The sequence below is a fragment of the Antechinus flavipes genome, chromosome 1 (assembly GCF_016432865.1).
Source record: "Antechinus flavipes isolate AdamAnt ecotype Samford, QLD, Australia chromosome 1, AdamAnt_v2, whole genome shotgun sequence".
In the NCBI taxonomy this organism is placed as follows: Eukaryota; Metazoa; Chordata; class Mammalia; order Dasyuromorphia; family Dasyuridae; genus Antechinus; species Antechinus flavipes.
The window spans coordinates 191,301,164-191,315,654 of record NC_067398.1 but is presented as its reverse complement, the minus strand read 5'-3'; the positions used below and the strand labels follow the sequence as shown (position 1 = coordinate 191,315,654).

Below are 14,491 nucleotides of genomic sequence, written 5' to 3'. Positions count from 1 at the left end.
AAACATAGGTGACCTGCACCATACAACAGAATCTAAGCAAGGTTACTATCTAAAATAAAATCATAGCCAGAAAACAAAGATTGAGGATAGCTGGAGAAATGCTGACCTGGCCCCAAAGGTTATTTTCACTTAGTCATACATTTCAAATGCAAGTGAGAAGTTATAGAAAATAGAAGAGACTGAAATAGATCCAATATATTTTTTCCACTCAACCTACTTCATTAGTAAATCAAAGAAAGTACTGTATTACCTCAATATCTAAATGCTACCTTCCTGTAGATGTTGACTACATTACAAATTATCTGAGATTTTCTGTCTCATCCTAATAGACATTCAACAATTCTAAATCAAAGCATGAAGAGAAATGTAAAAGGTATGAATAATGCATAGAATATAATACTGACTGATATCTTTATGAGATCACTAGATGATCAAAAACTAAATTATATGCTATATTCCCCCCCCCCCCCAATTTCTAATGCCTATAGTAAGTAGATATTGCTAGATGGATGATATATATCAGTGAGGGTATATAAATGGATGATAGATAACTGATACATACATATCCAAAGGTAATTCAAAAACATTAATTCACTGTTTATATGCCCTAAACACAGTGAGTTTAACACCATCTATCTCTTCCTCTCTATAATTATTATATTATAGACTATAAAGGGTCTTTATTAATTATTCTATAAAGTTGTTATTTAATCTTCTTATCTAATACAATTTATTTTTATTGTTCATAGGGTTAGGAACTAAGTACTTTGATTAGGTTAGGAAATTTCCTGGAATAACCAATGTAGGTCAATTTATAGGCCTAGAGCATAACTTAGAATACACAAAGGTTAAGGAACTTGTTTAGGGTCATATAGTCAACATGTATCTGAACATTACTTGAAACTAGATCTTACAAGCTCCAGGTTTTATTTCTATCCAGAAGCCACCTTAGCTCTCTTTTTATATCATTACAGAATTCTAACTCACAGATAAATTGAAAAGAAAATCTGTGACCCAATTCATTCTGTTTCTATTTAAATTAAAATTTTAGATGTGTTTACTTCATTATATTTATGATTCTGTGTTCTCAGTGATGCAAGTACTCCTTCCAATACTGCAGGTTGCCACCCATCTATTCCATGTCCAGTATCTTAGGGGCCTCCTTTTAGATCTCTTCTCATGTTTGTTTTGTCATTAAAGTGAGTTTAGCAAAAACAAAACAAAACAAATATGCATGTTGTGTATACACACTTTAAATTTTCAAGTGTTAGAAAGAAAAAACAAGCTACCCTAGAAGATACGTTATTACTTTCTGTTCCTCCTTCTTTATCCATGAAAAATTTGATTGCCTACCTTTGGTGCATTAGAATCTCTACAGGCTCACCTGAATGTTTTTTATTAAATATTTACTTTTTTGAATTCTTATTTGAATTGCTTTCTTTGTAATTTAAGACTAAATATTTGTCACTTTCTTTACTGATGTTTCCATTTTGTGTATCTTGACTACCTAATTAAATTGTAAGTTCCTTAAAAGCAGTCAGGGGCTGTATGTTATTTTTCTTTGTAATCCTCAAAAGACAACATAGAGGGAAGACAAGAAGGAAGAAAATGCACATCAACTTATTAGGTGAAGGGAATGAAATAAAATTGCATATAATGTGGAAACTAATAGCATATTAAAAATTTGAATCAACAATATGTGGTTATCAGGAAATGCTATAAAAGTGAGAGATACAAACATAAAGATCAGGAGTAGAATTTATTACATAAAAGAAGCAGGGCTAGTAATTAAAAAGGTAAAAGTTAAAATTGACTTAAACGAAAAAAGAGGAAAATTACACTATATCAGCCTTTTTATTCAACATTATTTTAGATCATCTAAAATAACTAGATAACATAAAATACCTGGAGATATATCTGCCAAAATAAATATGAGAACTACTTTTAATTCAGAGAGTAACATTTTAGTAATTTAATTAGGATGGCTTTACCTAAATAGATTAGTAGGGTAAAATTGTCATTTTTATTATATTGACTTTACCTATCCAATTATAATAAATATTACTTCCCTTATTTAGAACTAATATTATTTGTATAAATTATGTTTACTATTCATGGATGGAGAAAAATAATATGATAAAAATCACAATTTTTACCCAATGAAGGTATACTTGTGGTCATAGATAGTTATGTGTGTGTGTGTAGTCATGCTTAATTGTAGCTATCTTTGGGGAGCAGTAAAGCAAAAAGCTTCATGTGAAAGAACAAAAGAAAACATTCAAAGGAGCAAAGAAAATCTGAACAGTTTTGAAACCAATGTATAATATTTAATTTATGGGTTTTCATGCAATGGATATTTATTGTTTTATATTGAATTCTCATGTTCTGCTGTGTACATGGTGATGCTTTTTTATTCTTATTTTGCATTTAAATTTAAAATAAATTTAAAAACAAACAAAAAAGAGATATATAACATAATACGTTGGACTTAAATTATTCAGTATCTTGATTGATTTTTAATTTACGTGAAAAGTTGAAAGACATGATTATTAAAATTATTTTCAATGCTAAGATTCTCTGTTTCAATATTTTAAAATAATATTTTTTAATGTCTGGGAACATTCTGAAACTAACCAAATTTATTTTTAAACTTACTCAAAAACAATTTGTCATTTTGAGAAAAAAAAAGAAAAAGTTGGGGGAAAATTCAGGAATATAAAAATTTTCATTTTAGTATTGATAGCTTTTTTTTATTGTACAATCATCCGTAAAAGAGCTGATCTTAAAATCAGGAAGACTTCCTTCCTCTGAAAAAACTTGCCATGTGACTTGGTGCTCTAGATGACTTTCTAAGACAAAAAAATTCCAGCGAAATAAAATGTTGGCTTGCATTGGTAGAGATGGTTTCATCAGGTAGGGTTTCCCTATTCCAGTGGAATCACAGGTTTTCTCCCTGTCCCTACAGTATTTCCACAATATCATCCTAGATATGATTTCTCAACTGCCCATAACTTTTGCATCTTATCTTTGTCATATTGTAATATAAACTGATTTTATTTTGGTAGTATTTTAATTTTTGAAAGTACATTTAAAGAATTTTTAACATTCATTAAAAGTTTTGAGCTGCAAGGATAATAATTTTAAATAGATTATATATGCAAAATCATATAAATGATAATATTAAATAGATTATATATGAAAAATCATACAAAACATATTTCATATTAGTCATGTTGAAAAAGAAGTAACTTTAAAAAAGGAAAAACAATGAAAAATAAGGACATTGGAAATAGTATGCTTCAATCTGCATTCAGATTCTATTAGCTCTTTCTTTGCATGTGAATAACATTTTGTTTCTTGAGTTCTTGAGAACTGTCTTGGATCATTGTATTGTTGAGAAGAGCTAAGTTATTAATAGTTGATTATCTCACAGTTGTAGCTGTGCATCATATTCCCATGATTCTGCTATTTAACTTTGCATCAGTTCATGTAAATCTTTCCAGCTCCATCTGAAATCTGCCTGCTCTTCATTTCTTATAGCATGTTAGTATTCCATTACAGTCATATACCATGACCCATTCAGCCATTCTTCAGAAATGGGTAACCCTTCAATTTTCAACTTACCACATAAAAAGCTCCTATAAATATTTTTTACATGTAAGCTTTTTTGACTTTTTAATGATCTCTTTGAGATATAAACCTGCTAGTTGTATTATTGTATCAAGTGGCATGCAAATTTGGTTGCCCTTGCCCACAGTTCCAAATTGTTGTGCAGAATGGAAATTAATTGATTTTAAAGAAATTTTAACGATGTCTTCAACAAAAAAATTAAACATGAAGTTTGTAAAGTATTTCAATGGAATCTATTATATAAATCCCCTCCCTGAAATTAAGCTCTATTATACAACAACAACTCTATTATAACAAATATATAGAAGATAGAAAATTTTAATATTTTAGTATATTTTCAATTTCAACAATGGAAGTTTGAGTTCTCTGTGCACTAGGGGAAAAAAGTTCTATTTGATTCATACTTTAAAATTGCATTCAATATTATCAATTGGATACATGGAAGTTCCATTTGAAATCTTGCTATTTAAAAGGTTAAAAGGCATCATTATATAATGGTTTAGGGACTCAATAGACTTAGAGATTTTATTGAGGTAATAACTCTATGATCTGAAAAATAAAATATGAAAGTTCATTATTAATGTCAAATTACATTCAACTATATTTCACCAAATGTCTACATCAGTCACTAAGCAGCTTGGCAACTCATTTTCTTTTCTTTTCTCTACACTTCTCATTCCTTCACTTCCCCATCTGATCAGTGAGTAACTTTAACCTATTCCCTACTGAATCAACTCACTCTTTTTTAGGCAGCCTGGAGTTTCACCTCCCTAAGGTCTTGACATATTAATTATGAACAACGCAGACTGTGCAATTAGCTTAATCCAACTTGCAGCTCATAATTCCCATTCTCAAAAGATCTACCAACCTCAGTTTCTCTGACCAAAGATTACATAAATGAACCACTATGTCTGATAGGACATCTGTTTTCTAAGCAATTCATTACTAATATTTATTTTATATTTAATTTATTTTTCTTAGTGAAAGATGTCCTGTTTCATTAATGCAGCATTTGCTACTCCCTTTATTATAAAAATCAAATTAATTCCTTCATCATTTTAAATATAGCACCAAGTTCTTGGAGAATAGTTCAAGAAATTATTTTCTTTCATAAAAAGGACAAAATGGAGGCAAATCAAAATGAACACTCAAAATGAGTAAAAGGGGCAATTTAAAGTTAGAAGCAAGGAGGGATATAAAGGGAAGAGAGGGTAGAGTCTAGAGTTAAGAAAGAGTTAAGAGGATCCTGGTCAAGAACAAACTCGCAGTTGCATTACATCTACTTTAGCAATGCTATGATAGGAGCACAGGAATTGGGATGTGAGAATACAGGATAATGAGGGTGCTTTGGTCCCAAAGGTTACATGTATCTTCTGGGCAATCTCCTCAGAGGAAGGAAGGTCCCTTATCTGTAGGATGCCTACTGATTTGGTGATTTGAGTAAGCTTTACTCATTCTAACAGGTTAAACAGTTCCAGGAATATAGCCTCTCTTTGTGTGTGATAAGGTTGGCAATGATTAGAATTCACATCATTACTGACAATGTCTGTATCACATCAATTATCATATATTTTAAAATATATTTAAAAATATTTGGCAAAATATTCCTTTCCATTCAATTCAATGTTATTAAGGATCTACTATATGCAAAGCACTATGCAACTGTGGGATACAAAGGCAAAAAGTATCTTCCTTTAGAAGGATACAACAAGGATGCAAATAAAGTAAATACAATATACAACAAGGATGCAAATAAAGTAAATACAATACACACACACACACACACACACACACACACACACACACATACACAAAGACCAGGATGACAAAAATAAGGAGGTCTTCCTGAACTTCACTTTTAAGGAATTTAAGGAGCCATTAAGGCAGAAATAAAAGGACTAGGCCTTAGGGACAAAATACAAATGTAGGAGGTGAAAAAAATCAAGTTCAGCGAATTTTTAGATGGACTGTTTTATTGTAGTGGAGAGAGTGTGAATAGAAATAATATGAAATAAAAAGTTAAATTAGAAGCCATATTATGGGTATCTTGATATTAGGATATGATCTTGTATTTAATTCAGAAAGAAATTGGGAATCAATGAACATGCATTTCAAGAGCAAAGAAGTGGACTGTAACATGGACAGACTTATGTTTTAGGAATAGCATCTTTACAATTGTATAAAGAGTGCAAAGATAGAGAAAAGTCTGGGGTTAGTGTGATCTAATAGGAGGTAATGCAAAAGTCAAATAAAGAAATTATAGTGTCCTGAACCATGGTAGAAATTGTGTGTATGGAGAAAAGAAAAAAATATATATGCTATGGGGACCGAACTGGTAAGACTGGAATGTTGAACATGAGGGAAAAGAGAAGAGTAGAGAATGTTTTCAATATTAAAAACTTAAATGCCTGGAGGGCTGTGGTGCAAAAAGACATGGTGAAATTTGGAGGGAGACTTTACAGAAAAATTTGTTTCATTTTGTAAATACAAATTTGAAATAAGAGGTGCCCAATGAGCTGATCTGGGAAATAGAATAAAAGAAATAACTTTTGTATAGCCCCTCATATTTTATAAAAACTTTTTTATATGTGTGATCTAATTTAATCCTCATTGCAGTCCACTGAGGTGGAAGATATTATTATTCATATTTTACATATGAAAAAATATAAAATAAAATGAGACTGTCAGAGATTTTGCCATACCCAGAGGCATACAGCAAATGGACTACAGCATTCTCATGTTTCTTCTCCCTATAGGGAATGACAGGATGTGATAAAGATGTGTATATGAAAGATAAGTATATTTAAATGGATTGTTATTTGGCCCACATGTTTCCTTCCAATATCTTTTACCTATCAATTGACAAAATAGCATGTTAGGAAAAATATTTTTTGTGCAGCTTTTACAATCCAAACAGTTGAATGCTTATTCCTTGGCAAAACCTAAGTTTGTAATATGTGATATTTGCAACACATACATATATACATACACATATATTCCTGTATGTATATAAAATTATTTATTATTCAATTTAGTTTAGTGTTCATCTCAAAAGAGAGATTTCATAAATTAAAACAGGTTACCATAAAGCTGTGATTGCCTTGAAAAATATCAGCCAACTGTATAATTCAGTGGTTTTTATTTTCTCTGTGGAATACTTGACTAATTTCTCTGAATTCTGAATTTTTCATTCTGTCCTTGTAAGAAGAGATACCATTTTTTATTCATTGCATGGAAGATGTACATCAACAACATGTGTAAATTATTTTAGATAAGAATACAAGCACAATATACCCAAGTATATGTTTCTTTGAATTTTTTTCTCATCCTCATTCACTGAATGTTGGAATCCTTACTAACTGCTAACTAATTAGAGTTGATCTAATCTTACAAGAAGATGTTTTGGGCAGAACCTGAAACAAGGTACTAAGTAGAACTAAGTTCAATGAGTTCACACCTCCCTTGAAGCTCGTTGGGCCAGAGAGCACTATGGGAGAAAACCCATAATCCCTCTCTCTTGTATCCCACAATTCCTCCCTCTTGGATAAAAGAAACAGACAGAAGCTCTCGGTCAGATTTCAGTAGAGTTACGCCAGAAGCCCTCTCTCCGAGGCAAGGCAGAATATTTTCCACTTGGCTGGCTGGTGGCAGAAGTGTTCTTGGGAGAGAGGAAGACGCTACAGGTCAAGATTTCACCGGAATGACATGAAGACTGGAGCGGGCTGGAGCTCCTTGACCTTTTTGCTGAAGCTTGACAATGATTTTAGTTTTCTCATTTTTCCCCACATAGTCTGAAAGTTTCTGAGTTCTTTTTAACTCCTTTGCTGCCCACCACATTTGTGCTTCCGATTCATCAATGATCTGAAGCCCAGCCTGAATCCCTGATAAATCTTCTTTATTCTCAAACTCCATTCTAATTGGATCATATGGTGGCAAACCCATTGGATAAACAATCATTACAGCTCCTCGAAGTTGGTCCAGTGCATCTTTCACCATCTCCATAGTAACACATACGTTAGCTTGTACTTGTTTCTTAGATATTAATGCCTTAGCTTCTTCTACAGTCTTCTTCAAAACTTGCTTCATTTTTTCATTTGGAGCATGGCCATTTCTTCGTCCAATTTCATCCTTCTTAAACACTGAGCCCCCACTTGGTACACATTTTTCAGCCCATTCATCTTTTAATTTCAGTTCTTCAATTTGTTCATCTGTTAGACCTTGCATATTAGGAGGCAGAAATATGCCATGTTCTGCGAGTTCTTCCATTTCTGAACAGATGCGATCCACCTTGAGCCTCCCATTGTAGATTCTGGTGACCTGCAAGGTAGTCTTCATGTCATTCCGGTGAAATCTCGACCTGTAGCGTCTTCCTCTCTCCCAAGAACACTTCTGCCACCAGCCAGCCAAGTGGAAAATATTCTGCCTTGCCTCGGAGAGAGGGCTTCTGGCGTAACTCTACTGAAATCTGACCGAGAGCTTCTGTCTGTTTCTTTTATCCAAGAGGGAGGAATTGTGGGATACAAGAGAGAGGGATTATGGGTTTTCTCCCATAGTGCTCTCTGGCCCAACGAGCTTCAAGGGAGGTGTGAACTCATTGAACTTAGTTCTACTTAGTACCTTGTTTCAGGTTCTGCCCAAAACATCTTCTTGTAAGATTAGATCAACTCTAATTAGTTAGCAGTTAGTAAGGATTCCAACAACTGAAGGAAGAAAAAAGAAGGCATTTGAGTATATCATTTGCATTAATACCAGAAGAATATCACTATGAAAGATATGGTGATTTTTTTTTTGTCTTATATAGTGTTATCCCATCAGTCTTTAGAATAAGAGCTTTCTGACCCAAACCCTCAGTACAAAGAGAGTCTGCATCAATGTGAAGTAGCTGAAGGCATTGATTTTCTTTTTAATAAGGGAAAAATTGTGTCCCCAAATTCAGCATTTGCTTTATTTACTGAAAGTATTTAGAAACATTTGATAAATTTGTCCTTTGATATTACTTATATAAAGCTTGAAATACTTTTCTCTAGTAAGGATATCATTGTCCCTTAATAAACAGAAAACAGAAGCTTCTTGTCCAACTCCTAAGTACCCTCCTTGATCAATTCAAGGATAGAAATATTTACACAAGTGATGTTTTTTCAGACTTTCCAATATCTCTTATAGACTCTCTAACTGAAAAAGAAATTTGAGGTCATACATGGTAGACTAATTTTCATTTTTATATAATGGAAAATTGTGGTTGATAGAAAAGTAACTTCTTCAAGGTGACAAAGATTGCAAATAGCAAAGTTAATATTCTGACTTCAAATATAAGCTTACTTTTCCAAGGATGTTGGAGAGTTTTCAAGTAGAGAATAGCAAGAATAACTGTATACCTGGGGAAATCTTTGAATGAAGGAGTCACAAGTCATGCCCCAATAAACAGGTTCACTTCTCTGAAAACATATAAGTGTTTAATTAATTTTTGTTCAATTAAAATGAACTTCAAGCATCACTATCTTTCCCAAACTGCACCATCCACAGGGGATGATAGTATTTTTGCAACTTCACAGCTAGCATCAGTACATAAAAGATTATTTCTGGACAATCTGGACATTTTAACTCAAGTAATGATTATAATTTACATGATAAAGAGATTTCTCATTTGCTAAAATCATATTGTTTTAGGGATTGAAAATAAAATGCTTTTTCCTGTGAAAGAATGAAAGTCATGACTTTAAATAAAGCTGACCAATGAAGTTTCTGTTTTTTGTTTACAATGTGATAAGATCCCAGTTCATTTTTTTATTATTTAAGATTTTCTTTTATTTAAAAGATCATTCACCAAATACAATATCCCAGTCTATGGACTGGGCAGAGCCAAGATGGCAGAGAAGGCACACATGACTCTCTAAGCTCCTCTCATTTCCCTCATAACCAACTATTTAATCCAGCCTCAAAAACAGCTCTTCACTGCTTAAATTCATGAAGATTAGAAGCACTACAACATTCCAGCCAAAGTCAATCTGGAAGATCACGAGGAAAAGTTTGTCCTGAGGGGCCAGGAACAGACTAGCACAGGCAGCTAGAGACTAGCGTTCTGAGCAGACCAGGGGCAGGGGTGATCTCTATGGCTAGAGAAGTTATAGAGACGACTGCTATAGGCTAACTGCTCTGCCTTGACTACAAAGCAGTAAACTGGCAGAGAAATTAAAGCCTAAAACAGAGGGTCTTCTAAAAAACGCCAGAACCTAACGAGATCTGGCTGTAACCACCCAAATCCGAAAGTGACTCAGGCAGACTGTAACACAGCCCTGCAACCACATCTTTCAGTTCGAGACTTTTGCAGGGGCAGTTACAAATCTGCATGGCAGGGGGGCACAGCCTGGGCAGCCTCTAATTGACACAGTGGGGGGCTCAGCCTGGGGCAGTAGAACTTCTCCAGCAGACTGTACTTCCCCAGCACACACTTCCAGTCCCTCCAAATCCATTCACTGCTCAATTGCTAACACCCACAGCCCCAGGGCAGGCTTTGGCTTGGGAAGTGAAACTCTCACTGCTCAGCATCTAGCCCCAGGGCAGTCGTTATCTCACACAGGGGGTTGGGTGTGAGTGGGAAGGGAGGGGTTATTTGCAGGGCACTTTCCCAGCCCAGCCCTGCAGGCTTGAGTTACTCCCAGGTGGAGAACTCTTTCCCAGAGCACTCCAGTACCTTGCTGCTTTTTGTAGCCTGCTGGCAGGACAGCTACCCATCCATACACCTTTCACTGCTCTGCAGAGGAAGCTAGTAACCTCCTGGCTCTGAAGGCAGACCCTACAGGCTTTAACAAAATGAGTAAAAAAATCAAAAGAACGATTTATAGTTTCAATACAGAAAGAGGACAGCTTTTCAACCATGAAGAGACTAATAGCAGAAGTCTCCAGACAATTGTTGGTCTCCAATACAAAAGGCTCTCCTAGAAGAGACTATTAAAAACCTTAAAAGAGAACTAGAAGAAAAATGGGGAAAGGAAAGAGAAGCTATGCAAGAGAGCAACAACTTCCTAAAATGTGAATTAGAAAAGATAAAAAACTCGCAAGAAGTGCGGAGAAACAGAATTTGCGAATTAGAAAAAGAAAATAACTCACTAAAAAAAAAAAAAAATGAGTGAAATGGAAAAAAATTCCATAGAGCAAAACAACTCAATTGGACATATACAAAAAGAAGTAAAAAAAAGCTAATGAAGAAAATAACTCACGAAACATTAGAACTGAACAAATAGAAATGACTGATTCATTGAGACATCAAGAATCAGTCAAGCAAAACCAAAAAAATGAAAGATTGGAAAAAATGTCAAATATTTACTTGGAAAAACAACAGACCTGGAAAATAGATCTAGGAGAAATAACTTGAGGATCATTGGACTACCTGAAAATTATGATGAAAAAAAGAGCCTAGATGCTATTTTACAGGAAATCATCAAAGAGAACTGCCCAGAACCAGAAGGGAAAATAGGCATTGAAAGAATTCATCAAGCACCTTCTGAAAAAGACCCTAAAATAAAGACTCTGAGGAATATTGTGGCCAAATTTCAGAATTTTCAGACTAAAGAAAAAATTTTACAAGCAGCCAGGAAAAAACAGTTCAAACATCCAGATGCCATAATAAAGGTCACGCAAGACCTGGCTGCCTCAACATTAAAATATCGAAGGGCCTGGAATCAAATATTCTGAAAGGCAAAAGAGCTTGGAATGCAGCCAAGAATAAACTACCCAGCTAAGCTGAGTATTTTTTTCCATGGAAGAAGATGGACATTTAATGAAATAGAGAAATTCCATTTGTTTCTAAGGAAAAAAACACATTTGAACAAAAAAATTGATCTCCAACAACAGGACTCAAGAGAAATAGAAAAAAGATAAAAGGAACTCTTGGGAATTGTATTTCTGTTGTGGATATACATAAAAACCATATGTATAATTTGATTTTAGCAATATAACATAAAAAAGGGAAGTAGAAATGGAAAGGGGAATCCAACATGCATTCTTATTAAAAACTCTTGAGAGTATAGGAATAAATGGACTTTTCATTAAAATAATCAGGAGCATCTATTTAAAACCAGCAGTAAGTATCATATATAACGGGGACAAACTGCAACCATTCCCAGTAAGATCAGGAGTGAAACAAGGTTGCTCACTATCACAGTTATTATTTAATATTGTATTAGAAATGCTAGCTTTGGCAATAAGAGTTGAGAAAGAGATTAAAGGAATAAGAATAGGCAATGAGGAAACCAAATTATCACTCTTTGCTGATGATATGATGGTATACTTAGAGAACCCCAGAGACTCTACTAAAAAGTTCTTAGAAACAATCCACACCTTTAGCAAAGTTGCAGGATACAAAATAAACCCACATAAATCATGAGCATTCTTATATTTGACTAATAAAATCCAACAGTTAGAGTTACAAAGAGAAATTCCATTTAAAGTAACTACTGATTGTATAAAATATTTAGGAATCTATCTGCCAAGGGAAAATTAGAAACTTTATGAGCAAAACTACAAAACACTTTCAACACAAGTTAATTCTGATCTAACCAACTGGAAAAATATTAAATGCTCTTGGATTGAATGAGAAAATATAATAACGATGACAATAATACCTAAACTATTTATTTAGCCCTATACCAATCAGACACCCAAAAAACTACTTTGATGACCCAGAAAAAATAACAACAAAGTTCATATGGAAAAACAAGAGGTCAAGAATTTCAAGGGAATTAATGAAAAAAAAAATCAAATGAAGGTGGCCTAGCTGTACCAGATCTAAAATTATATTATAAAGCAGCAGTTACTAAAACCATCTTGTATTGGCTAAGAAATAGACTAGTTGATCAATGGAATAGGTTAGGTTCAAAGGACAAAACAGCCGATAACTTTAATAATAGAGTGTTTGACAAACCCAAAGATCCCAGTTTTGGGGATAAGAACACATTATTTGACAAAAAAATTGCTGGGAAAATTGGAAATTAGTATGGCAGAAATTAGGCATTGACCCACACTTAACACTGTACACTAAGATAAGGTCAAAATGGGTTCACGACCTAGGCATAAAGAATGAGATTATAAATAAATTGGAAGAGCATAGGATAATTTCCCTCTCAGACCTGTAGAAGAGGGAGGAATTTATGACCAAAGAAGAACTAGCAATCACTATTGACCACAAAATAGAAAATTTTGATTATATCAAATTGAAAAGTTTTTGTACAAACAAAACAAATGCAGACATGATTAGAAGGGAAACAATAAAATGGGAAAACATTTTTACAGTCAAAGGTTCTGATAAAGGCCTCATTTCGAAAATATATAGAGAATTGATTCTAATTTATAAGAAATCAAGTCATTCTCCAGTTGATAAATGGTCAAAGGATATGAACAGACAATTCTCAGATGAAGAAATTGAAACTATTTATAGACATATGAAAATATGCTCCAAAGCATTATTAATCAGAGAAATGCAAATTAAGACAACTCTGAGATACCACTACACACCTATCAAATTGGCTAGAGTGACAGGGAAATATAATGCGGAATGTTGGAGGGGATGTGGGCAAACAGGAACACTGATACATTGTTGGTGGAATTATGAACACATCCAGCCATTCTGGAGAGCAATTTGGAACTGTGCTCAAAAAGTTATCAAACTGTGCATACCCTTTGATCCAGCAGTGTTTCTACTGGGCTTATACCCCAAAGAGATACTAAAGAAGGGAAAGGGACCTGTATGTGCCAAAATGTTTGTGGCAGCCCTGTTTGTAGTGGCTAAAAACTAGAAAATGAATGGATGCCCATCAATTGGAGAATGGTTGAGTAAATTGTGGTATATGAACCTTATGGAATATTATTGTTCTGTAAGAAATGAACAGCAGGATCAATACAGAGAGGGTTGGCGAGACTCACATGAACTGAGGCTAAGTGAAATGAGCAGAAGCAGGAGATCATTATATATCTCAACAACCATAATGTTTGAGGATGTATTCTGATGGAAGTGGATCTCTTCAATAAGAGAGGTAATTCAGTTTGAATTGATCAAGGATGGACAGAAGCAGCTACACCTAAAGAAAGAACACTGGGAAATGAATCTAAACTGCTTGAATTTTTGTTTTTCTTTCCAGGTTATTTATACCTTCTGAATCCAATTCTCCCTGTGCAACAAGAAAACTGTTTGGTTCTGCACACATATATTGTATCTAGGGTATACTGTAACCTATTTAACACGTAAAGGACTGCTTGCCATCTGGGGGAGGGGGTGGAGGGAGGAAGGGGAAAATCAGAACAGAAGTGAGTGCAAGGATTAATACTGTAAAAAATTACCCTGGCATGGGTTCTGTCAATAAAAAAGTTATTAAAAAAAAAAAAAAACAAATGCAATATCCCTTAAAATTTATTTTATGCCATGAAGCAAAATGGGTTAAATGTTTGCAAGTCCACTTTCACACTTAAAATGCAACTGGATTAACCAGAAGTTGAATTTTTTGTTGCAGTAATTCTTAATCTTCTCTACACTTAAGAAGTAGGTCATCTGAAAGCATCTATTTTGTTTTTAACCATATATTTCACATCTTTCTTAGATTATCTGTTGGTGTTTCACAAATGATTTATCTTGGGAGCAGAGAGTATGAGAGGTAGAAATGATGGAGGAATGGAAAAGGAAGCAGGAAAAAAGACTAAGAGTTCTTGTAAATTGTTATTTTGTAACAAAGATAACAGTAACTGAAGCCTGGAAGTGGGAGTCAACAACAATGCCACTGTCCAAGTGCCACATAAGTGGCAATGGTTTCAAAGAAATCCTGATAATACCAACTTCCTTTTATGTACCAGTAATCTGAAACTCAGTTTTATC

General features: G+C 33.9%; 1 protein-coding gene across 1 annotated transcript; it reads right to left on the bottom strand.

The window, feature by feature from the left end:
- Positions 1–4,155: 4,155 nt before the first annotated feature.
- On the bottom strand, positions 4,156–7,965 carry LOC127544745 (cilia- and flagella-associated protein 298-like). Its single transcript, XM_051971533.1, has 2 exons — positions 7,327–7,965; positions 4,156–4,179 (listed from the first exon to the last, which is right to left on the bottom strand). Exons 1-2 carry the CDS (start codon positions 7,963–7,965, stop codon positions 4,156–4,158), a joined length of 663 nt encoding a protein of 220 aa, XP_051827493.1.
- Positions 7,966–14,491: the final 6,526 nt, after the last annotated feature.

Coding starts and splice junctions, on each gene's coding strand:
- LOC127544745 (XM_051971533.1), bottom strand. CDS start 7,965: ATGAAGACTACCTTGCAGGTCACCAGAATCTACAATGGGAGGCTCAAG. Junction 4,180..7,326: donor CCAGTCTTCATGTCATTCCG/GTGAAATCTTGA, acceptor TTTATTTTTCAG/ATCATAGAGTTATTACCTCA.